The 25,528-nt window shown below is 39.8% G+C and overlaps 1 protein-coding gene across 2 annotated transcripts in view; it reads right to left on the reverse strand.

The window, feature by feature from the left end:
* The window catches only part of BABAM2 (BRISC and BRCA1 A complex member 2), a 375,203-nt gene that overhangs the window by 163,886 nt on the left and 185,789 nt on the right, over positions 1 to 25,528 (reverse strand). For both annotated transcript variants that reach the window (XM_081069729.1, XM_081069730.1), the window contains one exon: positions 3,878 to 3,987. In XM_081069729.1, coding sequence (XP_080925855.1) covers positions 3,878 to 3,987 — 110 coding nt within the window. The remainder of the gene's footprint in view (positions 1 to 3,877; positions 3,988 to 25,528) is intronic.

The following is a 25,528-nucleotide window of genomic DNA, read 5'->3' on the forward strand; positions in this document are numbered from 1 at the left end:
CTGAAGCCCTCTTTCTATGCACCGAGTGGGAACAGCGAAGGGAATGACAAGCTGGTTTTCTTCAAACCACCACCACAGACTGGCTCACGCCAAGAAAAGGGCCCACACCTTTCGGCGGGGAGAACTGTGCAGACTCTGCTGCCCATTTAGCCTCTGGTGTCACTGCTGGAACTGCCAACAGTCTGGGAAGGAGGGATAGGTAGAGCGTGTTTACTGCCAGCTCTGATGATGTCACCTTACCATTCCAGCTTTCCTGCCAGGAAAATAAGGCAACTCGTTTGGAAACTAGCTTTCCCCACCCCCCCTAATATTCAACCAATGTCAGTTTTGCATAACTGACCACTAGGTTTTGTTTGCATACCTGACCTTTTTTTTTTTTAAAATGAACAGTAACGGATTCAACTGATTTGAGTTCTTTGGGAAAAAAATGTATAGAGCCTGAAACACGTATATTTCATAAATGTCCCTTGTGTGAGAAGAACAGGAAGTTCTCAGAAGCATTTACTTTGCAAGCCATGTACAGACACAGTGGGGGACCAGGGAACAACACGCATCTAAACACCAGGAAGGATGCAGTCATGTGTTCCAGCGCGGCCAGAAACACCAGACAACTTTCCAGGACCCCGGAGCAAGCAGAGAGACTTCTGAAGTGGAGCTTCATTTCAGAGCTTCAGGAATTATAATACACTGGGGGGTTTTCTACTCAGTGTCTCTGACAGATGTTCCCTTTTGTGGATTGTCTCATCTGAGGACATTTGGTATCCATGTCCCTTGAAATCTTTACGGTACAACACATTGATCCCTTTTCCTACATGCAATGGCGAGAATCCAAGCAGCCTTTTTCTGTTTCTGAGACTCGCTAATGTAAGCACAACATCCCTGCTCACTGCATGGAAAAGCTGGGGCAGAGAGTGATTAGCCGGCCTGAAAAGGGGAATCTCCCAGATTCACGATCCCGTTCTGTGCCCATGGAGAGCAGATGAGGAGCATGCGAGCATTTTCTTGTCAGTTTTTTCCTAATATGGAATCAGACTATTGGTCTCACTTGGGTCTCTGCCGTCAAATCCACAGCATGGGGCTTAGGACTTCCTAGAAAGAGCCACAGCATAAGTCAAAAAGAGTACAAGCCTCAGCTAGGGCAAGCGCCTGGCATTGGATTGGACGGGTCCCCATGGGATGCTTTTCCCATGACTCCTGAAAAAAACTGTCCAAGTCTGAGTCTATAATCAATGCCTGGATAGCTACGAGTTGATAGGGGAGTATGAAACACAGAACAGAAATGAGAGCCTAACACAGTATCAGTAAGAGTCCCAACCCCTCTTCACTCACTTCTTAATATCTTAGTATCTTTCTTATAACCTTGGCCTTGCTGAAATGGCATTACTTCTGCTCTATACTCTGAACTCTGCAAGAGTTAACCAAAGATATTAATAACTTTAGCAAATATGTAAGCCCTTCGAAAGTCATACCACAATTTGACCACTTTCCATTTTAACCTTTCTCTAAAACCTAATTTGTACAACTTCTACTTAAGGATGTAAGAACTTTTGATAGTTTTTTTTCCCTGTATTACAAACACAGTTCTACTAAGTGAATTTTTATCAACCAGGAAAAACGTAATACCTCTTGTGCACCATTTTCAAATTTTCTTGTGAGAATTACGTATTGACCTAGAATACTGCCAATCAAGCTACTGTTTATTAAAGGAACAAAAGGACTTGTTCATTGCCCTTGGGCAGCTTGCAATTTAGTAAAAGATGAAAACAAGATGCACATCACTAACTAAATCTATGGTGAGCAGACTAGGAAAGTGATACAAATTCAGTATTCTAAGAGTTCAGGAGAAAACTAGACTAACTGCGCTCAGGGATTCCAACACGTCATGACATTTGAATAAAACCTTAGAAAATGTACAATATTTCAACAGGAAGAGAACATGAGAGAAGGGCGCTTTACACGAGGTAACAGCTTGAGCAAAAGCACAGGAGCAAAAGAGTACAACCTGAAATTTTCAAGTGACAGAGTCTGGTTAAGGACAGGCTATGGGAGCGAAAATAAGAAACTGATCTGGATAAGCACGCGGTGGCCAGTTCTCAAACCAAAATGAATGTGGAGGAAAATGTAGAAAGCTCGATTTTAGAAATAGGAAATAACTTTCACAACATATCCTGAGCTAATAATTGTTTACATCACGTCTTAGATTTTTAGACGAAAAAATATGTTATGAGCAAGTTTATTTGTAAACTAGACGCAGTAACTTCAAAGAAAAATAATGTGGGAGCTCGGAAAATTGATTTCAGAGCTGGCAAATTCTTGGCTGCAGCTTAACTAACATATTCTTAGTACCTACATCTTGGGATTGTTTCATTAATATCTCTCCTTTTGCGTCACCAAAATATCTTCCTAATTTAACTGTGCAGAGTGGCACTCTAGAGCTAGTATTTGTCACTCCTTTACCCATCTTCTCTTCTTCTGCCCCACTTGTTCTGCTCACCACTCATTCACTCATTTACTCACTCATTCTTTTTCTATGAACTATATCAATAATAACAGCATTAACAGCTACGACTTGCTATAATGGCAGGCCCTGCAATGAACACTTTGTGAACAATATTTAATATAATCCTCTAAACAACACTATAAAGTAGGTATTATTATTCCTAGTTTACAGATGAGAAAACAAGTTCAAAGATGTTAACTATTTCGCTCATCGATTAAGTGGCAGAGCCTGGGTCTACGGCAGATGTGTGTGACCCCAGAACCGTGCCTGCTATCACCTCACCGTACTGTCTCCAGCGCTCTTTGACCTCTTACTGAAATGGGGTAGTACTTTCAATTAAACATTAAAACATTCGTTGAGTGCCTGCTACTGTCAAATCCTGTCCTAGGTGCTGTCAGAGGTATACAAATGAAAGAATGTATGTAGATTATTGATGCTCATAATCTCCATAATTGAGGATAAACAGCTACCTCAGTGTGTAAGATGGCATATCCACAATGCACGAATTAGAGCAACTAAGGTCAGAGGGGGTAAACATGGCTTAGTGTACGAATGTTGAGTGGTGACCACATCTCACAGACAGAAATCAGCCAACCCTGACTAAATGACTTACAGAGAATTTTAATACCCCATTTCAATCAGAGCCTGTAAAATCTCTGTCTGCTGATGAAAAATCTGGCCTGTCAGAAGTTCCCAGCCAAATCTGGTTACAATCTATTTTCAATGAACCTCAGCTTCCTTTGAAGTAGAATAAGCTACTAAAGCATTTTGGCCAACAATAAGCACATTATGAAGCTAGTCCTCGTAAAATTCATTACCGATGAGCAAAGTTATTTGGTTAAAACTACTTGTACCATATAGCCTGAATGTTGTGTAAAATTATACAGAGCTCTTTAGACACAGAAAAGCAATTCCAACACATCATCTTTTTAAGCTATCTGCTTTTAATATTACCTTTACTAACTTCTGAATAAGTTGTGGCTTAATATTTTTAGGACACTAGTTATATTGTTACAAAGAACTGAAATAGTTAGAAGTATAAGAAATGGGGTAGGATGTTGTTTAGCAGTCCTCTTTAAGCTATGACCGCACGCAGCCAGGGAACACTGGAAGGACTCGCAGTTTCAGATTCAGTCTACCTACTCATCTCTCTCTGCAAAGGTACAGCACGCATATCACAAACTGCGCAACTAAGGCTCATCCTAAGATGGCAGTGGCAAACACTCCCCGCATGTCCTCTGCAATCCAAACTCCTGGTTCATTTTTAAGAAAAAAGAAATCATTTTAAGAGTTCGAGTGGCAAAAGAATTAGCAAGACACATTTGGTTTATAAGGAGAAGCACCAGGCTACATAAAATTAATGACACTGATACTTACTGTTCAATTCGGGGTGACAAGTACAGCTTGGGGTATACCTGAGTGGCTTCAGCATCCTCAAAACTGACGGAAAGGAGAGCCACATCTTCCCCGGGGTCTTCATTTACATCCTGAAACAGGAAGTGAAAAACACAACATTATAGTACCTGTGCTCCTGACGTCTTTTTGGTGATGAGCTCACAGTCTGAGGCTAGAGGCTGGGAGTTACCTAGATTTGAATTGAGCAGCTCTGTACCTCCTTTGCCACATATCTAGTCACTCCCGTAGAGTGATGGCTTGCAAACTTTCTGACCGAAGCCTACCATGGTGAGGGAAAGACTCCCGCCTATCTCACTTGTTCCCACATTCCAAGAGGGAAAAAGTGAATCTGATAACAAAGAATTAGACAAAAACGTACTTAACAAATTGCAGTAAACATATTGCTGGCAATATATATAATGGCTTATACTTTATGCATTTATAAATGGCTTATAATTTACTTTTTATAAAAAAAAATGAGTTAGAAACATGATATCATACCCAGTAATTTTATTATACCTACCTTGATAGCATATTATAAGTTATTTAAATAGCAAAAATTCTCAAGAAACATATCACTATGAAGTGTGCCACCATACCAGCCAATGGCAGAGGGTTACATACACATGCACTTTAGCAAAATGACTATGCGTGATTCCTATATGAACCACAAGACATACATATCTTACAGCCTAGTTATAAGAATATTATAAGACAAACACATTGTTGATCCAAATATGTATCAAGAAACACTGAGAGGTTAACCAAACACCACACAACAAACTAAACTGATAGTGATAAAGCTAAACTTACTGTAACATAAAAATTAAAAAGCAAGAATGGCAGCAATCAAATGTCATGCCCAAGTCAGGCCAACACTGATGATACAGTGATACAGTGTCCTGAATCAAAGCTGCAGGACTTACAACTATGTGTGTGGACTTGACAATTATTGCCAGACTTCTGAATAGAATGCTGAATTAGAATAAATTCTAGTAACACGTGATTTTAATTTGTGAGGACCAAATTGTAGCAACCTTTAATAATTTATTTTTGGTTGGTAGTGGCTCCAAGTCAAATATAAGTGTTTAAAAAGTTTAATAGAATTGCACATATTTCACCCATAGGGACTGTTAAGAACTGACCTATATTTCAGTTCTCAGGTCCCCACGAGGGCTCAGCAACCATCCTGAGAGGGTCCCAACCTAGACTTTAAGAATCATTGCCAGTGAGCGCTGAGAACCTCAGATATGATGTCCTTCCCTCACCCCTTCTTTCCCGGCATCCTGGGAAGCTGTCATCACACTCAACACGCTCAGCGTGAACATCACGCCAGTCTCCTTGCTCTGCTTTCTACTGTGCCTAAAGGGTGCACAGTGTGGCATGTTTACCAAGGGACTAGGACCAGAAGTCTCCCACCTTAAAAAACAAAAATAAAAATAAAATCATGCTGGTCTCTACACAGTCCCCTGGATACTCTCTCAGTCTCTCTCCTCCCCTACACAGACTGCTTCAAACAGTTGTCTGCACTCCCTGCCCTCCCACACTACCCCTGAGCCTTCTGACTCCACTTGTTCATTAAGACTGCCACCACCTAGGGTGTCTACTAAACACAGCAAATGCTTCTCTATCCTTATCTTGATCTCTAAGGAGTACTTGACATGGGTGGTCTCTCTCCTCTAGAAATCCTCTTTTTTCTTGCTTCTAAGAAACTAATACTTTCCTGGTCTTCTCCTGTCCCTCTGGCCACTTCCTCTCCCTTTTCATTCTTTGTTTCTTAACTTCTCAATTTTGGGGGTTTTACATTATAAAATTCAGGCTGGTTGTGACAAGTGAAACTATATAGAAGTCTATAAAGAAAAAGGCTCTTCCACCTTCACTTTTTAAAGTAACCCACGTTAACTGTGTGTGTGTGTGTAGTCTCAAAAAGCTTTTTTGCAGCTCATAAAAACATACACACACTTGCATATAAATAGCTCTTTAACCTTTCTGTTTTGTTTTCCCTAATGGAATCATATTATAAATATCAGCCTACCAATTGCTTTCTAAAGAGCCACATAATATTCCATGACATGGATTTATTTTTTATTAAACCATTCCCCTAGCAACGGACATTCAGGTTGTTTGTAGTTCTTAGCCACTTGATAGTGCTACAATAAATATCGTTGTATATATATGCTTTACTACTGGGACTTATATTTCTTGACAGATAACTAGAATGGAGCTTGTTGGATCAAAGGTTATGAACATTTTAACTCTGAATAGAGTTTAGATTATTTTTCTAAAAATTTACAGCAATTCACCTTTGGACCCATGAATTTGTATCAGTATGAGAGAGAGCCTGTTTCCCCTCATCCTGAATAACTAAATAATACTGGCTGTTGTCACTACTTTTTTAATTTAATGGTGATCTTGACAGCTGGAAAAATGGTATCTCAATTTAGATTCAATAAACAAAGCTGAGCAACTTTTCACTTGTTTACTGGTCATTTACTTTTTTTCTGTAAATTTTCTGATCAAATCCATTGCCCATTTTGCTTTGAAGTTCTTAGACTTCTTTGTTATTGCTGTTTTGTTAGGTTTATTAACCCTTGTCTATCACATGTTACAAATATTTTCTCTCAGTTTAGCACTGATGTTTTACGTTGGGGGCTCTTCTGATATCACAGAAAATTAAGATTTCTCTAGAGTTAATATTTAACTATTTACCTAGTTTTTCATCTAACACTGTTATAATTTTATTTTTTTATTTTTTATGTACATTTGAATAGCTCTGGAATCTATTTTAAGGTATGACACAGGAAGTATGTAAGAGGAGGACCGTAGTACAGTGCCTGGAATATGGAAACTACTCAATGTTTGCTGAATGAATAAATGAGTGAACACATTAATGTTAATTCCTAACCTTTATTCTCCAAATCTACCTAGTGATTTTCAGGAACCTGCTTTACAAAAGCTGCTGTCATCAGTGATGTCTGGAAACTGACACCTTGCTCCTTTCCTCATAATATACCAAGTTCCCTCAAACTAGGCTTTAAAAAGAGAGCCAAGATTCGGAGTCTGCATTTACCTATCGCTTTTTGTTCTTTCACAGATGATAAAGTATTCATCCTTGAATATTCTCTTCTGTAAAATGAGGATGGAAAAATTTTAAAATACTTACAGTCTCAATAAATAGAAACTACGTAATTATATTATATGGATCTAAAACTCATGAAATATCTAAGACTAAGGTTGAAGCTAAGCTTGAAAAAAATTCACATCTTGGAGGACAAATTCATTTTATGATCTAAGTTTAGAAGCAGTCCTCTTTAGAGTTAGATTGGTCAAGTTAAAAGACAATAAAAAAAGTACAAACGCAGATTTTTCAGACACCTTCCCCCAATGGCTGAGTTTCCTTGTTAAAAGGTCAAGGCTCAGATTACAAGTCACAAAACCCTGTGAGAAAACAAGTAAACAAAGACATGGTAAAAACTGAAGACCTTTTTAATTAGCATCTTTATTCCCTATGTTTATGGGCAATTTATAATTATTTTTCTTTCCTACTTTTTAACTTCTCATTTTTTCTTCTCATTTTGTTTTCTTCTCAGGTAGAAAACAAAAATGCTTAGGGACAGTCCTCCAAACAAATGAAGAGACCGTGGTTTATATATCAGCATTTATCGTGGCATCCTACAGAGTACATGAAACGTCAGTCTGAATATAAAAATGGTTGTTTCCAGGAGTTTCTTTTACAAACTACTTTAATATGATTTATTCCCCTTAGAGTGGCACATGAGTTTTCCCCGAATTGGTATTTGATTCCTAATGGATACCTAAGTTTGACTTTGAGCGCTTAAATAAGCCCCAAAAATTCCAAAAATACAAATCCACAGTGCTGTTTCCAGTTTCTGCAACTCTAACAGGCTTGTACATGTGTTCCTTCCCATCTGGGAAATTATAAAAGAAGCTCTTGTACCATGGTTCTTAGAAGCTAACATTACAGATGATTATGGTAACCACTAATGGCAGCACTGGGAAAACAGGAGGTGGTTACAGTGTAGTAGGGGACATTTAAAAGTGTACAAGTGTACATTTTCAGGGCTTTCCAGTTACACCATTTGAAACTGCAGCAGGCTACAGTGGAGGAAAAGACGCCGAATCTGCTGAAGCTCCAAAAGAATATTGCCTCCGACCTTTATAAAAGGTGTGCCCGGCACTGACACATACACAGCGGGGCAATCATGGCCATTCCTAAGGTCTAACAGCGGATATGGCTCAGCACTCAGCTATAGCAGTTCCTACAGCTTGTAGTGAATAGTAACTAGGTGCTGAGTTCCTTGCAGGCTGGGACCTTTTCTTGTTCAGTTTTGCACCCCCAGTGTCTGGGACATAGCAACTTGGTTGAAGGAATGACTGTAAGAATGAGTAAATGATAAGAGTTAAATAGGAAATACTTTCAGTTAGAAAAATTCTCAATATTTATCTCTCTGGTTCCTTCCATCTATGACTACATAAGATTTTACTAAAGCAAACTCAAATCTGAACCATATATAAGCAAAGGATACACGTACTAATAAGAGTTACTATTCTGCTTAGGTCATAATGATTTATTTACATAATGAGTCTCAACTGGGGCTCTTTTAAATATCAAAAGGGTGCAGAAAAAAACCCCAACAATTAGCCTTGGAAATGAAACTAAACACAAGTACAATTTGACATTATGCTGAACCCCTTTGATATGCTAATTTTCCAAGTAAAGAAAGCAGCTATTAAACAAGCCCCTGTATGTTGAGTGTCAATATAGGTACAAACTACCAATTAACTAATTGCTGATAGGGATTAGCCGAACAATAAATATTACAAACCGCAGGTCACAAAGGAAGACTGTAAAATCTTGTATTTCTCAATTCAAAAAGGCTTACAACAAAGCTATAACCAGTACTAGCAAAATAACTTTGTGGACCTAAGAATTATAAAGAAGCTATTATATAGTATGTCAAAAATCAAGAAAGAACATTTTGAGTTACATTTTAAATGGTATTAAACTAGACCCAGGATTAATCATGATCCCTACGTCATTACACAAAATCTGAGGGGTTTTTTTGAAAGCTATAGGCAAATTAAAAATTTCCAAAACAGAATCTTTTTTTTTTTAATTATACAAAGTGAGGTTTGCACTTCTGAGGTCCCAGTATTTTGATAATACAGATTCATCATCAAACTACATAAACTTAGTTTTTTCAAAGTCAAGTTTTTTTTCCAAGAGAACAAGTCTCATGGTACTGCCATTCATTCACGCATTTAACAAAGTAAGTAAAATATATAGTATGTGACAAACGTTATGGGGGAAAAAAATTAAAGCAAGGAAAGGGGAAAAGGAGTAAGGAGGGGATGGAAGTTTAAAGAGGGTCGTCAAAGATGGCCTTATGGTGACTCATTACTTAAGATGGCGGATAAAATATCCTCAACTCACTGTGTTATTAATACATATCAACATAAGCAGTGCCAATCACAATCTGAGTTTGGATTCTACTGGCATTGAGACATGACAATGAAGACGCTAGAAATGGAATTAAATTTAAGCAGAAGACATAATGAAGAACAGGAGAATAATGTATGTAAGACAAAACCTTGATTTCACTGTGAAGGGGTCTCTGTCCAGTAATGACACTGGTCATTTTGGAAATCAGGTCACTTCCTCTTCATCAGAGAGTACTGGGAAATACACAAGTGCCAAGGAAAGCGGTATAGTGAAAAGGCAAAACGAATCCAAGAGTGATGAAGTTGAGCCCAAAGCTGAGGAGGAGCAATGAATGGGTCCTGCGTGTGGCTCCTGTGCCTGTTGATGGGGCTCCCAACCTGAGACCCCCTTCCCACGCAGCGGGGAGCTGCAGCCCTGGGTGGGAGGCCTGAAGGCAGAGTTGCAGCCTATCTCCACCACAAACTGAGATCCTGGCTAAAAATTCCTTTGATGTTTTGATATCTCTTATAGCATTTAAGAGAGTTACTTCTGATTTGGTTTCTCCAAATGGAAAAGGGAGTAAAAAGATCCTCCCTGCATAGTCTAGAGCAGGGGTGTCCAAACTGCGGCCCGCGGGCCAACTGCGGCCCACGATCCATTGTTAATTGGCCCGCAGCAAATTCCAAAAATATATTTAGTTTACTTAAATAAACCAGGTGAGGCAATATGTACTTCACCTCGAGTGAGGGGCCCGGCTGTGTGTGTATTTTACCGCATATGGCCCTTGGTGAAAAACGGTGAAAAAAGTTTGGACACCCCTGGTCTAGACAAATTGGGCCACTTCCCATGTCTTTTATTAGATCTTGACTAACACCTTTACACTTTCCATTCCCCTTATCAAGAAGCTCTTTCTCTCCTTTTCTTAATTGGTGTGGTTTTAATTTCTTTAACAGTGATTGTGAATTCACTTGTTCCATTAAGATTCCCTTCAACCGCAATGTGATCTACCATGTTTCCCCGAAAAGAATACCAGGTCTTACATTAAGTTTTGCTCCAAAAGACACACTAGGGCTTATGTTCAGGGGATGTCGTCCTGAAAAATCATGCTAGGGCTTATTTCCCGGTTAGGTCTTATTTTCGGGGAAACACGGTATGTCTGCCCTCAGTAGTTTTCACCATGGGGCTTCACGAATTCCCCAAGCTATTTAAGCTGTATGTATTTTATATTCCAAATAGACTGTAAATTTCTGGAGATCTTGTACTTCCTATTATGCCCAACAACAGCAGCTGACATTTAGTAAGTGTTTACTCAATAGTCATTTTGCCTAGTGCTTTATATGTATTATCTCCTATAATCCTAACAACCTTATAAATTAAGTACTATTATTATACATTTGCAGTTGAAGAAACTAAGGCTGAGACAGATTAAATGGCGAAGATGAGTTCTGCACCCATGTCATGTTGACTTAGAACCTGGACTCTTAACCACTCATAGCTAGGGCGGATGCTATGCCCCCTAGCATGCTGTTGGACACAGAGAAGAGACTCAGTCACAGTGCTCAGAGAAAGGTATGAGAACTTGGAAACTCATATGCAAAAAAGATATCAGAGACTTATTGTACATTTACTTGTTCTCCATTTAGTGTCTAAACCCTGTATGCTCCAAAGACCATGAGCAACTTAAGAAACTATTTCTTATTCCCTTTTTACCCCGAATAAACCCACTTGCACCAGACACACTCAAAATGAGTATTCGAAACAAATTGAGAAGTATACGCTTTATGTGTTTTAATATTTACTTTTAGAAACTAGGGAGCAAGAAATTAAGATTCTTAAGAGTATACGGACCAAAAGCTACCAAGGTCACTATGCCAAATAAAATGCACTTGTTTGACATCTTTGCAGAGATTCAGTGAAGGAAGGAAGAGGGCTTGTCTAGTGAGGATGATGGAGTTCTGAGCCATAATACCAACCTTCCTTCCATTAGGTACAGTTAGGCACATTCTCTCATCAACTAACTACACTCAATTAAAGAGGAAGAGCTGATTGTCAGGTCAGGAAAGGATAACTGCAAATGTTCTTGAAATAGCTAGGGTGAGTCCAGGACACCAGGATAAAGCTGTTGTCACCTACCCATGTTTTCCAAAAGTGACATCTTGAATTCATTACTACTAGATGTCATGATACAGCATGGTGTTAGCGTTTTGTGTGTTTTTTTAAATTTATATCTTGCTTATTATTTTCATAAACAAAGACCATTTCATTGTTCTCATTTACGCAGGAATCTGCTTGTGAAGCTGTACTTACCCTAATATGTTGGTTATAGCTTCTGTTTATAAAGCTAAATTGAAACACATGTTGTACAAATAAACTTTGGGGGGGGGGGAAGAAGTCCTGGTTCTTTTAAAATAATGATGATCAAGATTTTGTTGGTCAAATACTGTCCCATCGGTTATTATACCCAACGGACAGTGCCTTGAGAAATACCAACTTTCTTGGATTAGCCACAGCCTGACTCTAAAAGGTGTATGAAAAGGAATCTTGTCACCAGGAGGCCAGAGAGGGAGCAAGAGGTGTCTTTGCAGTGCAGTCAGCGTCCGCATTGGAAGCAAACGTTTTCTTGTTTCCAGCACCTTCTCTAAAAACTCACCAACGTTTTTGGACACAGAACCTGGAGTGCAGGGTTTCCTCAGTTGCCCCAACATTGAGCTTAATTAAATAAGCATCCATTTTTGCAACTGTTTTACAAACAACATTGAACCACATCTTCAGACATCTGAGTTTTGATTTTACAAACCTTGTAGCAGACTTTTATCCACGAGTCCAACAAAACAAGTTAAAACAATAGTGGGTTTTATTTAAGCACGTACAGAACAAACACGGACACCATGTACTACATCTCCAGGATGTCCCCATAGCTTAAAGAAAAGGTAGATGAAGCTTTTGCATTAATAGTTTATATAGCTCTTTGTAAGGGACAGAAAAAAACAGAGTTAAAGCGGCAGCTGGTATAGTGGACATCTGTGATGCTGCTTGTCTGCCACCCGCTCTTCCCCTGGGAAGCTCTTCTCTCTTCTGGTCCCACCCATAGGCCTGATCCTGACAGATCCTGACTGAGCTGCCTATTCCTATCCCCTGGAAACAGCTGATAGCTCCAGAGAGATGCCGGCTTGTCCCTCAGGATTTGTGACCTTTTCTTTGCAGAGGTGAAAGAATCTGTCCATGGCCACATTTCCCAGACAAGAAAGAGGCTGGCTACAGTGCGAGAGAATAAGCAACATGCTGAGAGAAGCAGAGACGCGAGAAAAGAGAGCCTTCATACTCTTAATCTCTGTGGTTCTCGGCCCAACTATGTCCTGCTCCTACTGTGGTTTGGCTATTCAAACTTCTCCTGGCTTTGGAAAGCTAATAAATTGCCATATATATTTAAGCTGGTTTGAAGTGGTTTTCCTTCACTTGTGAGCAATATTTTCTCTCATGAAAAATTAAACTAATAGATGATAACCATGGCAAATCAAAATCTGCAGAATTCCATGCAAAAGAGAGCCTTTCATCACTGGGTTATCTGAATACTTGTTACACACTATGCAATGTCCGGCCCTTATCAGAACGTCGAAAGGGCTTACAGGACAAAGATGAGCTGCATGCCTCCACACATGACAAATGCAAGCTTTGCTAAAGCATATCCACCTGCAACTCCAGGCTCTGGCTGCAGTGAGGCTATTTCCCCAGACTTTCTACTTCTCATCCTGGTTGACCTGCAACAGCACAGTAACCCACCCTGGGCCTTGGATGGGCCTGGTCTCCCTACAGTCCCCTAAACCTCGCCCAGTGAACGAAATGTAGTAGAGGTGCCAGTGCTACAAGCAGAAAGATTCACAGTAGCATGCCGTTTGAATACATGCAATGTTTTGCAAGTTCATAATGCAACTTAAAAACTGTATAAAAATGGTGACCTTCTAGCTATAGAAATACTTTTTTTTTTGTGCAAAGAGTTTACATGTTTTTGATTTTCCATATGATATGCTAAATGTGGGCCTTATGGAAAGCAACACGCTTGCACAGCTTTGGCAAGTGTATGTGAAAAGGCTGAGCACAGAACAAGGCATAAAGAAAGTGCTCAATAAATGTTCGTTTCACTTCTTTTATCCCTTCCAGACTTTTGGTCTGATATTATTTCTGTTGCCATGCTCTTCTTCCTACTAAAGCTACACCCTACCCTATCCTTTCCTCTCCAAGTTGCTTTGCATTATGGGTTTTAGAGATTCTTCCCAGGTGGTTGTGTGTGTGAGGACAGAAGGGAAAAGCACCCTAGAAGCACATAACACCTTTGCACCCACTCACCAGCAAGTCACTTGGCTCAAAACCCTGGTGCCCATGGCAACTAGGCAGTTGGTTACTTCCAAGTTATTTCAGCCACCTTGCACCACATCCTCAATACCCAGGGACAATCACAAACCACAGGTGTTAAAACAGAGAAGGAGGCCTACCAGACTCTCTCCTTGAAGTAATCAGGGATCTTGGATTTGCAGACTGATGTTATCTGAAGAACCTAAAGAACTACTAAGAATTCTAGAAAAAACCAAGAGGCTTGGAGCCATCTCCCTCTGGAACTAGCTGGAGGGATTGTTCCCGTGTAGAAAACGAGCTCTGAGAAGCAGAGCCCTCCTTACCTGTCTATAGTGGCCTGCTATTCAAGCCCCTCCAAAGCATCCTTCCGATCTCATTTTTCCACTACCACCGTCCGCACACCCTAACTGCAGCAGGGGACCTACACCCCATACTGTGTACTCTGCCACTTAATCCTGAATGTCTTCTTCCAGCCCTGCACCCCCAAACCCCACATCTCCCAATTCTACCAGTTCTCTCAAGTCCCATTCAGATGCCGTCCTCTCCCAAGTCTTCCGTGATCCCACCCTCTGATGTAATGGTTTCTTCTCTGAAATTGTACAGCCTTTAGCTACACTCTTTATATGGTAACATTTCATTGTTTCTTTTGTGTTTTAAAGTTATTTATATACATATTCTTATCATTGATCTGACTGAGTTCCTCAAGAGCAGTGACTGTTTAATTCATTTTGTATTCCCAATGCGCTGTTATGGTGCCTACCATAAAAACAGGCACCCAAGAAATATTTGATGAACAAGTGTTTGAAATGTCTCTATGAAAGAACGACTACCTATGCTTGCCCATAAATTACTGATTCAAAAATGGCAGACTTCCCTAGTAGAAACAACAGAGGTCTATGTGAATTATTAACTTGACTTTCCAATATAAATCAATTGATGTAAATTTGGGGAAAATGAGCCATTATTCCTTGGGTTCAGATCATCCCCTGGAATAAGAGGAAAACTCAAGTCCTAACACTTAACTGAGAGATCAAACTCTAAGCTACAGAAAGGCAAGAGCATTTCTTTTTTGCCATTTCTAATAAATTTCCAAAAAACACACCATGTGTTGTCACTAAGTTAATACTCATTTATGATTTACCTACCAGATGCAGGATACTTTGATAAACACAGTAAGGAAAAAAAGAATTGCAAGAATCAGTCTCCCGACTCAAAGAGGCACATGCTAACACGTGAAGATGAAAAAAGTTATTTCCTTTTCCTTCACTAAGAGATCCTATGAGATAGTACATGATCAATTGTCAAAAGCCCTATAAGTAAATGCTGCAAAACTCATCAGTTGTTTCTGTGTATTGAGGATGAATTCATTACACTCTTTCCTAGCATTAGGCTAGGAAAGGAGCTTTTTTATAAGAAAGGAGCTTTTTTTAAAAAGCAGAAGTAATGGGTATCCCAAGACAAAAAATGCAAAACTTCTAAAAGTGGTAAAAGGCAGGGAAAGAGGCTCTGGCTTTCCCACCCTGCATGAAACACCAAGCTCTGAGTGTTTTCCAATGAAGACAGTTCTACCTCTTCCATATTTCAGACCATCTAGTTCAAAATGCACACAGACAGAGGACCAATGCCAGATGTGAATGCAGGTGTGGCGTAACATTTGTGAGAGCAGGCAGCTGGAGCCCGGATGCATGGAGCCTACCTACTCAGACCACAAACATCGGCTTCACCCGGGGACACTTCAATTCCTAGGTGAACTGCATGCACATGAAAGTTTGAGAAGCACTTAAAATTAGAGAACTGGTACTTAGGGAAAAGAAAATGGGTCCAAAGATGAAGATAGAGCTGAAAAGCAATGGCCTGAGATATCCATCCTGTGATTAAACAGGAGAACACAGATGAACTGTGTGATGTTTCCACTAGCAAGAAGAGTGGAAGGTATCTTAGACAAAATTTAGGATGTAAAAATAAGTGCCTGTGGCATATAATCCAAAAACTCAAGAGTTAAATGGAGGAAAGAATCATGATGGAAGCTGAAAAATACAATGAAGTACTTCTCAAATATTCTTACAGTGGGCCACATCAGTAAGTTATAGAAGAGCCAGAGAAAGGGAGCAGGTGGAGAGAGCTGGCACAGCTAAGACTATTCCCTTTAGGTGAATGATATTGGTAAAAATGTGCCATAGTTACAGTGATATGAATGAAAGGTAAGTAAAATCAGATACAGTTAAAGGTGAAAAGGACCCCTTAGAGATTTGGTCCAGTGGTTTGTGACCCTGTGTTCGGAGGCAGACGAGGGATCATGTGTATCTTAAGAGTATGTGTCTTAAGAGCAGCTGCTATTCTGAGCACTGGGTGCTGGGAGAAAGATTTCATTTGCATGAAGGTTTCCAGCATATTAAAATAAAGTTTGTAACCATTGATTCCAACACCCATACTTCACAGATTTACAGATGGAGAAACTGAGATAAGGGAAGTGATTTGTCTAATGTGCATAGCTAATTAGTCACACGGCTGAAACCAAAATCTGTAACCAAAACCCATGACGGCTGATTCCTACATCAATGCCTTTTTTCCACTACATTCTGCTATATCCAAATTTGCTTTGAAAACTCGTCACTTACTAAATGAGGTCTGTGTGAATCAAAAAGGAAATGTAAGATCTAAAGAGGAGGGAGTTACAAAGAGTAGGAAGGTTCATGTGAGGAAGAACATATTGTATTAAAAGCTCTAAAACTGAAAAAACTATAAATGTTGGACTTTGCATAACTATTGAGTGGGTGGCTTTGTTACTTGGACCTTTACTAAGTATAGAAGTGCTGATGACCTGATTTAGACTTTACCATTGGCTTAGGTTAGTGAAGAATAGTTCTTTAACATCTAAACTGATAACAGGTTTAAGATAGACCAATTGACGAACATTTGCAGTTTTGTGCTTATGAACAGAAACTGTGCCATTTCACGATGCATAAATGATAAAGTATTGAAGCCTCCTAGCAAGCTGCAATTCTCCAGGGAAGCTACGAACAACCAGCTTAGCATTTCTAGTGCACACTGGAGTGTGGATTCAACTCACTGAAAACAGTTTATATTATACTAAACAAGCATGAAAGAATGCAATTAAGATAGCAAACTAGGCTGAGCCCTTTAGATTCTTGGGTTTCTTGGTTCTATTACTTACTGAATCACAAATGTTGGTAAGTGTACAAGACTACCTGTATAACAATCCAAAACAGCTTTCACAAACTATGTTGAAAAACAATATAGCAAAAAACAACCCCTTCCCAATGCCTCAGCAAACTAAACTGGGGCTTTTCCCCCAGATAAACCATTGGCTGGACACACGATTGCCTATAAGCCTGGGCAACATATGTTGCAAATTTTAAAAATGTTCTTCTGTCTTCAATTACTTCCATTCTCCCTCCATACTGAGTAGACCCTTGGGGCTGACCTCAGGATTGAATCATCCCTTTATTCTACACACATGTAATAATGCCCGACGATGTGTTAGACACCACCTAGAAGGCACCAGAGGCACATGTCCTCAAAACCTTCACAGTCAAGTAGGAAAAATAAACAAATAAACTGACCATTAGATTAGGTCAAAACTGTAGTGACGAGGGTAGAATAAAGGTGTGTTATGAGAGAGGGGTGCCTCCACGGCAAGACAAAGGAGAGGTGCTAAAGCAAAAAGGGTGGCCACATAAGGCTTTTCAAAAAGACAATGTTTTTTGTTGAAAGAATTCCAAGTGCTCTAAAGGAGGAGAAAGTGTAAGGGAGTGGAAGGAAGAAAGGACAGCACGTGGAAAGCTAACAAAGCATGGGGAACACAGCACATTCAGGACGCTGTCAGGGAGGCTGATACAGTGGGAACCCGTGAGGAGCAGTGAAAGGAAGCCCGACAAGCATAACGAACTCGATGTGCCGATGCTAAGGAGCTTGTTTTATTGTACGGGCAATGTGAAAAGAGATTACAAACAGGGTAATGATATGATCGGATCATTTTAGAAAGAGTATTCTAACAGCTTGGGAAGGATGGTATGGGACAGAGTCCCAGAGAGCAGTTTCCAGACTCTCGGCCTCACGTGGAAAGGTGCTGACTCGGGTAGTAGGTGGCCATCAGCTGTTACCGGTTAGCCAATAGCCACTAATATAACTGCCGTGGCTACGCTAGGGGGTTGGTTGGTTGGTTGGTCGGTGGGTTGGCAGAGAAGCGGACGGCAGATTGCGGCTCCTGCTTCCTGTATCTCCAACCCAGCCGCCAGCGAGAATATAGTGGTACGACTCCCCTATCTATGGCTCCGTGGGTGTTCCTTTTTTGGCCTCACCATGTCTTGTGTCCTTATGCAGGGAGAGGGAGATGAGTCCCTGCATTACAGATGGGTTGAAGAAAGTCAAAGCTGAATGTGGGGTTGGGGAAGAAGGTGTACAGTGGTCCAGAGCAGAATGGAAAGGATGTCCCCACAGAGGCAACATGGTGCAGGGTGTCAGAGCCCAAGCAGAGTGAGGAGGAAGCGCAGCAGCAACAATGGGAGATTGGTTACAAACAGGGCGATGCATACAATATATACGTATTATGCATTACAGTACATGTAACTATATATGATAACATATTAAGGATAATCAGAACTGGATTTGTCACCTTCAAAGAAGGAAGTTACAAATAAATATGTATAGAGAAAAACAGAATAAACCCGGTGTATGAACTGGAATTGGAGGTATCAATATGAACGTGGTCGTTCAATATACACATATAGAAATAATATTCAGCATCAAAATACATAAAGTAACTGACTATAATCCATTCACAGGGGACATCATGAGTCCATGCTGCTATAAATACATAAATTTAAAGTTTGATGAAAAGAACTATTTTTATATAATTTCAAAGGACCCTCCACAAAATACTTACAAAGGGAAATAAAGTGCCTTTATAGTGGATAGATAGCCTTATAGACACCACCTTGAACAAGTGATCAAGGTGTCACACGTAACCAGGAAGGAGTCAAACATGGCTGTGCACTTGGGAGGGCAGTGAGAAGAACACAGCATCACCTCCGTGATACTCCTGCCACACAGGTATCAACAGAATCCAGTCGTGATGCAACATCAGACAAACCCAAACTGAGAGGCATTTGATAAAACTTGCTTGTAATATGCAAAAATATTAAGAATGTCGAGAAAAACCCCAGGAATTAGTACAGATTGAAGAGACATAACAACTGAATGTAACACATGATTCTAAATAAAATTCTTCTGCTAAAAGAAAATTACTAGGACAATTGGTAAAATTTGAATGGGGTCTTAGAATTGGATGGTAGTATTACATCAATGTTAATTTCCTGATTTTTAGGACTATATTATAATTATGTAGGAGAACGTAATTATTTGCAAGAAATACACTATAATAGTTGGAGGTGAAGGGTGTCATGTCAGCAACTTACTCTCAAATGCTTTTAAAAAGGGCTTTGTCCTGTTCTTATCTTTCTATTATAAAGATTGTTTCGAAATTTTTAAAAAACAATTAAAAGATGATAAAATCCAGACCAGACCATACGAACACTATAGAGAAACGGGAATTTTAAATCAGAAACCCATTACACATGCTTTCAAATTTTAAGGTACCTACTTATACTTAATTGCATAACAAAATATGTATAATTCTCAAATCATTACATGGGATTAGTAATTTCCCCAAATATTGCTATTTTCCCCAAATTAAGGAATCTTGCCAGGTTTGGTTCTAGCTATCTATGTGGAATGGCTGGCTTCCACCTGATCCTGGAGTATTTGATGCCTAATTTAGTCAAACCTAGGTTAGAAGTGCTCCTTACAGAAAATTGTTTAATAAGGCTTATTTCTGTCTGTGCTACATACCACACCTAAAATATATACTGTTGTCATCTCTATTTTGCAGATTTCAACATTTCTCAAAGACAAAATGTCCAGTCTTCAACTAATAAATGGAGCATCAGGAAACAAATTCAGTCTTCTCTAACTCACAACCCATGCTTTTCCCACTATAATCCAGTAACTCACTACATACAAGGCACCATGCTCTTCACTGCAGGAGAGACAAAAATGAATGAGACAGGTTCTCAGAGAACTATTTCTGCCTTTTTCCCTTTAAGCTGTAGTCAGAATCTTCTGTTTCTTACCTACTTGCCATGACTCTCCCACATCCCAGTTTTCATCAGTGGGTGAATTCAGAAACACTATTTATTCTACCTTTTCCATCACTGAAGAGATGCTACAGCAAGTCTGAAGATTTATAAATGTGCCTTAGAATATAAAAGTAAAAATACTCTCTCAATGTACTGTGTAAAATGAGTTTATAATGAATTCTTAATCAGCTAAAAATGAAAAGAACAAATGACATAGGAGTATAAAAAAATAATATTACTTCTGAATAATTTGATGTTGGATGAGAAAGCTAAAGACCAACCCAGGAAATGTTAGGAGTTCTGGACAAATGAACTGCTTACTCCCAAACTTTTAATATTTCACTTAATGGAAGAGATCAAAGAAGCTCTCAGAAATAAGAGCCAGGACCCTGACTGGAAAAAAATGGGGCTGTTGCTCTCAGAAGAAGCAATGGGACATTGAATTCTTCAACTATTTCTGTGAAGGTTATGGTATTCTTCTCACTTCAGTGAATGTTAAAAAGAAACTGCTAGATAAAAGCAGAGGGAGGAGAATAAGATGCCATTTTACTAAGTCAATAATGAATTCCCTGAACCAAGCTCATACAAAATATGATATGCTTAATGTCATTTCTGTAATTCTGATTTATCCATCTGGAACACAGGATACAAGGTCTTGGTAGAATTTTGAGAAGTTTATATGTATTGAGTAAATTTTCCCATAAAGCAAATATTCTAAAATTCAAGACAGCATATAAGGAACCACCTAATTACTTTAAAAATTTTATGAAAAGGCCAAAAAAACCCCAAAACAACAACAACAAAAAACCCTCCCCATAAAACAAAACTGAACTGTAGGTTTGTTTATAAATTATGCCAATTAATGTAATTTAGAAATGATTTGTACACAGAAACATATAGGAAAACTCAATGCTGTTATGTTCCCTGTTGTCAGTACTATGTCAGGAGGTCAATGGCTTTGGTTTACCTCCAATTGGTCTCTCTTAAAAATACCAACTGGGGATAAGATGTCATCAAAATGGAGGCGTGAGGTGAGCCTCTGTAAAGCTCCCCTGGAATTTACAACTAGTCGAACAACAATAACTCCACAAAGGACTCCCTGCACAGCAGACGAAGAGGCCCACTACTGAATTCACCTAAACATGGGAGAATCGCACAACAGGGAAGGGAGGGAAGGGAGAAGTGCGGGGCCGGAGCCCAACGGGCGCAGGACGCAGACCTAGCTCAGTGCTCCGAGCTCGCTGCATCCCGGAACTACAGCAGCTGCGGGAGAGGGAAGAACTCGGACTGCTAGGGCTCCGCTTATGGCCCACAGGGCTGAGGGGGCAGCATATAACACGGCTGAACCCAACGCTCACGGCAGACACCTCGAAGCAAAGATTGAGAGAAGGATGAAAACGGTGTGTGGGGACAAAGCCCCAAAAAGCAGTTTCCAGGCTTTCAGCCTCACTTAGAAAGGTGCTGGCTCGGGTAGTAAATGGCCATCAACTGTAATCAGATGGCCATCAGCTGTGGCTAGTTGGCCGTCAGCTGTAACCCATAAGCCATTGGCCACTAATATAACTGCTGTGGCTATACTAGCAGAAAGAATGGGGGCTAGCAAGAAGATAGTGGCTGGCAAGCGCGGACTGCTGTTAGGACAGCGAGTTGCAGATTATGTAGATCCTGCTTCCTGTGTCTCCAGCCCAGCCGCCAGCGAGAATATATTGGTTTGACTCCCCTATCAATGGCTCCGTGGGTGTTCATTTTTGGCCTCACCGTGTCCTGCATTCTTATGTGGGGAGTGGGAGCTGAGACCCCGCCAGATGCCCCACATGACAAATGGCGCAGCGAGCAGGGTCCCTCACACGACACGGTGGTTTAAGCCCTCACTGCGGAGCAGAGAAGAGAAACCTTAGGCACTGAGACGAGCCGCCCCCTCCCTACCCTCCTAGAGCTCCCCCGCCCCCACCTGCCCGGTGCTAGAAGCGGAACAGTAGCAGTGTCAGATCAAAAGAACAGAATATTTGCTGTTCTGAGAACTGTGGTCTGGCACAGGGGAGGGAGCTGTGGAAGCAGGACCAGGTGTGTGGTGGTCGCCGCCATTGCTCTGGGCCACCTCTCACAACTCACCCTGCCCTTGGCCCCACCTATCTGGGAGGATCCCTGTAGGAGTAAACAGAACTGCTGAAACATACAAGCTCTGAATCTGGTGCAGGAAGAGCTTTGGAACTCAAAAGCTCTCAGCATCCCCACAGGGACGTGGCGCCCTATAACCTAGGCAAACTATTAACAGAGGAGAAGCCCATCTCCCAGGGAATCCCCCCATTGTGTGACAAGCTGGAATAGTGCAGAGAAAACATAGCACTACCGTGTGAGAGAGGAAAAAAAAGGCTGCAGTCGGAGAGAAAATAAAACATTCTACCAACAAGTACTGGAAAACAAGCCACTCCTGTCAATATCTAGGAAGAGAAATAATAAATCAGTAATTGCCATGAATAACCAAGGCAACAAGACAGCTCAGAAAGAAAGTGAAAAGTCTCCAGAAAAGGAACTTAAAGATATGGAAATATGTGACTTAAATGACAGAGAATTCAAGATTGCAGTTCTGAAAAAACTCAACGAGATGCAAGAAAACAGAAAGGCAAATTAATGAACTCAGAAACACAATCAAAGAACAACATGAGCATTTTACGAAAGAGATTGAAATTTTAAAAAAGAACCAAATAGAATTTCTGGAGATTAAGAACTCAACAGAAGAAATTAAGAATGAAATAACCAGCTTAGGTAGTAGAGTTGACCAGATGGAGGAAAGAATCAGTGACATCGAAGATAGAAACCTGGAAATTACACAGATGGAAGAAAGAGACTTGAGACTTAAAAGAAATGAAAGAACTCTACAAGAACTTTCTGACTCCATCAGAAAGAGCAATATAAGAATAATGGGCATACCAGAAGAAGAAAGAGAGAAGGGAACAGAGAATATATTCAAACAAATTGTTGATAAGAACTTCCCAAACTTGTGGACAGAACTGGATCCTCGAATCCAAGAAGCAAATAGAACACCTAATTACCTCAATCCCAATAGGCCTTCTCCAAGGCACATTGTATTGAAGCTGTCTAAAATCAATGACAAAGAAAGAATCCTCAAGGCAGCCAGAGAAAAGACGGTAACCTACAAAGGAAAGCCCATTAGATTATCATCAGATTTTTCAGCAGAAACTCTACAAGCCAGGAGGGAGTGGAACCAAATATTCAAACTATTGAAAGAGAGAAATTATGAGCCAAGAATAATATATCCAGCAAAGATATCCTTTAGATATGAAGGAGAAATAAAGAAAAAGCATTTGACAAGATACAACATCCATTTATGATTAAAACACTTAATAAAATAGGTATAGGAGGAAAATACCTTAACATAATAAAGGCCATATATGACAAGCCCTCAGCTAATCTCATAATTAATGGTGAAAACCTGAAGCCCTTTGCTCTACATTCAGGAACACGACAGGGCTGTCCCCTATCACCTCTGCTTTTCAACATGGTTTTGGAAGTCCTTGCCAGAGCAATCAGGCAAGAGAAAGAAATAAAAGGCATCCAAATTGGGAATGAAGAAGTTAAATTATCACTCTTTGCAGATGACATGATGCTATATATAGAAAACCCTAAAGACTCCACCAAAAAGCTATTAGAAACAATCAACGAATACAGTAAAGTTGCGGGCTACAAAATTCTGCTTGTACTACAGGGCTACAATAATCAAAACAGCATGGTATTGGCAGAAAAACAAACACATAGACCAATGGAATAGAACTGAGAACCCAGAAATAAAACCACATAAATATGGACAGATAATTTTTGACAAAGAAGCTAAAAACATACAATGGAGGAAAGACAGCCACTTCAATAAACGGTGCTGGGAGAATTGGATAGCCACATGCAAAAGAATGAAACTGACTGCTATCTGTCACCATGTACCAAAATTAATTCAAAATGGATCAAAGACTTAAGCATAAGACCTGACACAATAAACTGCATAGAAGAAAACATAGGTACTAAACTTAAGGACGTTGGGTTCAAAGAGCATTTTATGAATTTGTTTCCAAAGGCAATGAAAGTAAAAGCTAAAATAAACGAATGGGACTATATGAAACTTAAAAGCTTCTGCACAACAAAAGAAACCGTCGACAAAATAAAGAGGCAACCAACTGAATGGGAGCAGATTTTTGTAAACAGTGCCTCCGATAAGGGGCTAATATCCAAAATATACAAGGAACTCATGCAACTCAACAACAAAAAAACAAACAATCCAATTGAAAAATGGGCAGAAAACCTGAAGAGACATTTCTCCAAAGAGGACATACAAATGGCAAATAGACATATGAAAAAATGCTCAACATCACTAATCATCAGAGAAATGCAAATAAAAACCACAATGAGATATCACCTCACCCCAGTCAGAATGGCTATCATCAACAAGACAAACAGTAACAAGTGTTGGAGAGGCTGTGGAGAAAAAGGAACCCTCATACATTGTTGGTGGGAATGCAGACGGGTGCAGCCGCTATGGAAGGCAGTGTGGAGGTTCCTCAAAAAATTACGAATAGAATTACCATATGACCCAGCAATCCCTCTCCTGGGTATCTACCCAAAAAATCTGAAAGCATTTATCCATAAAGACACGTGTGCTCCAATGTTCATTGCAGCTTTGTTTATGGTGGCCAAGACATGGAAACAACCAAAATGTCCTTCGATAGATGAATGGATAAAGAAGTTGTGGTATATATACACAATGGAATACTATTCGGCGTTAAAAAAAGATGATATAGGAGCATTTGTGACAACATGGATGGATCTTGAGAGTATAATGCTAAGCAAAATAAGTCAGACAGAAAAAGCAGAGAACCCTATGATTTCACTGATATGTTGGTATATAAACCAAAAACAACAAAAGAACAAGACAAATGAGAAACAAAAACTCATAGACACAGACAATAGTTTAGTGGTTACCTGAGGGTAAGGAGTGTGGGGGGAGGGAGATGAGGGTAAGGGGGATCAAATATATGGTGATGGACGGAGAACTGACTCTGGGTGGTGAACACACAATGGGATTTATAGTTGATGTAATAAAGAATTGTACACTTGAAATCTATGTAAATTTACTAACAATTGTCACCCCAATAAATTAAAAAAAAAAAAAAAACACCAACTGACTGAGTCTATTCCTGGAATTGCTCTAACCTCCCCTAGTAGTAGTTCATCCTTTCTCACACAGTAATGCACATGGAACAGTGGTAACATGTGAAACAAGTTCAAAGATCCCAAAGTGGAAGACATTGTTTTCCTGCATCCTACCTACTGTAACTGAAAACTGGGAATTTACTGGAATTGAGGATTTATTATGAGTCAGATGGTTGATAGCCTTTCCAACCAAAACATCTGCTCTACAAAGGCACAACTGCTACAATCCATTTCCTCTTGGATCTGGAGAATTACCAAGTTGTAGCTTAGCCCTTTCCTTAAAGACACAGGGACTTGAAATGAGAAATAAAAGCAGACCTTTATACCACCTTCCAACGTCCACTACTTTCTTTGACCGTATTAAAAATATGATGAAAAATGAGAATTATCATAATTTTTTAACATTAAAAAGTTGCAATCAGCTCAGTGGCATAACCAAGGACTTGATCAGATCATTCAAAT

Source organism: Rhinolophus hipposideros, assembly GCF_964194185.1.
Source record: "Rhinolophus hipposideros genome assembly, chromosome: 12".
Taxonomy (NCBI): domain Eukaryota; kingdom Metazoa; phylum Chordata; class Mammalia; order Chiroptera; family Rhinolophidae; genus Rhinolophus; species Rhinolophus hipposideros.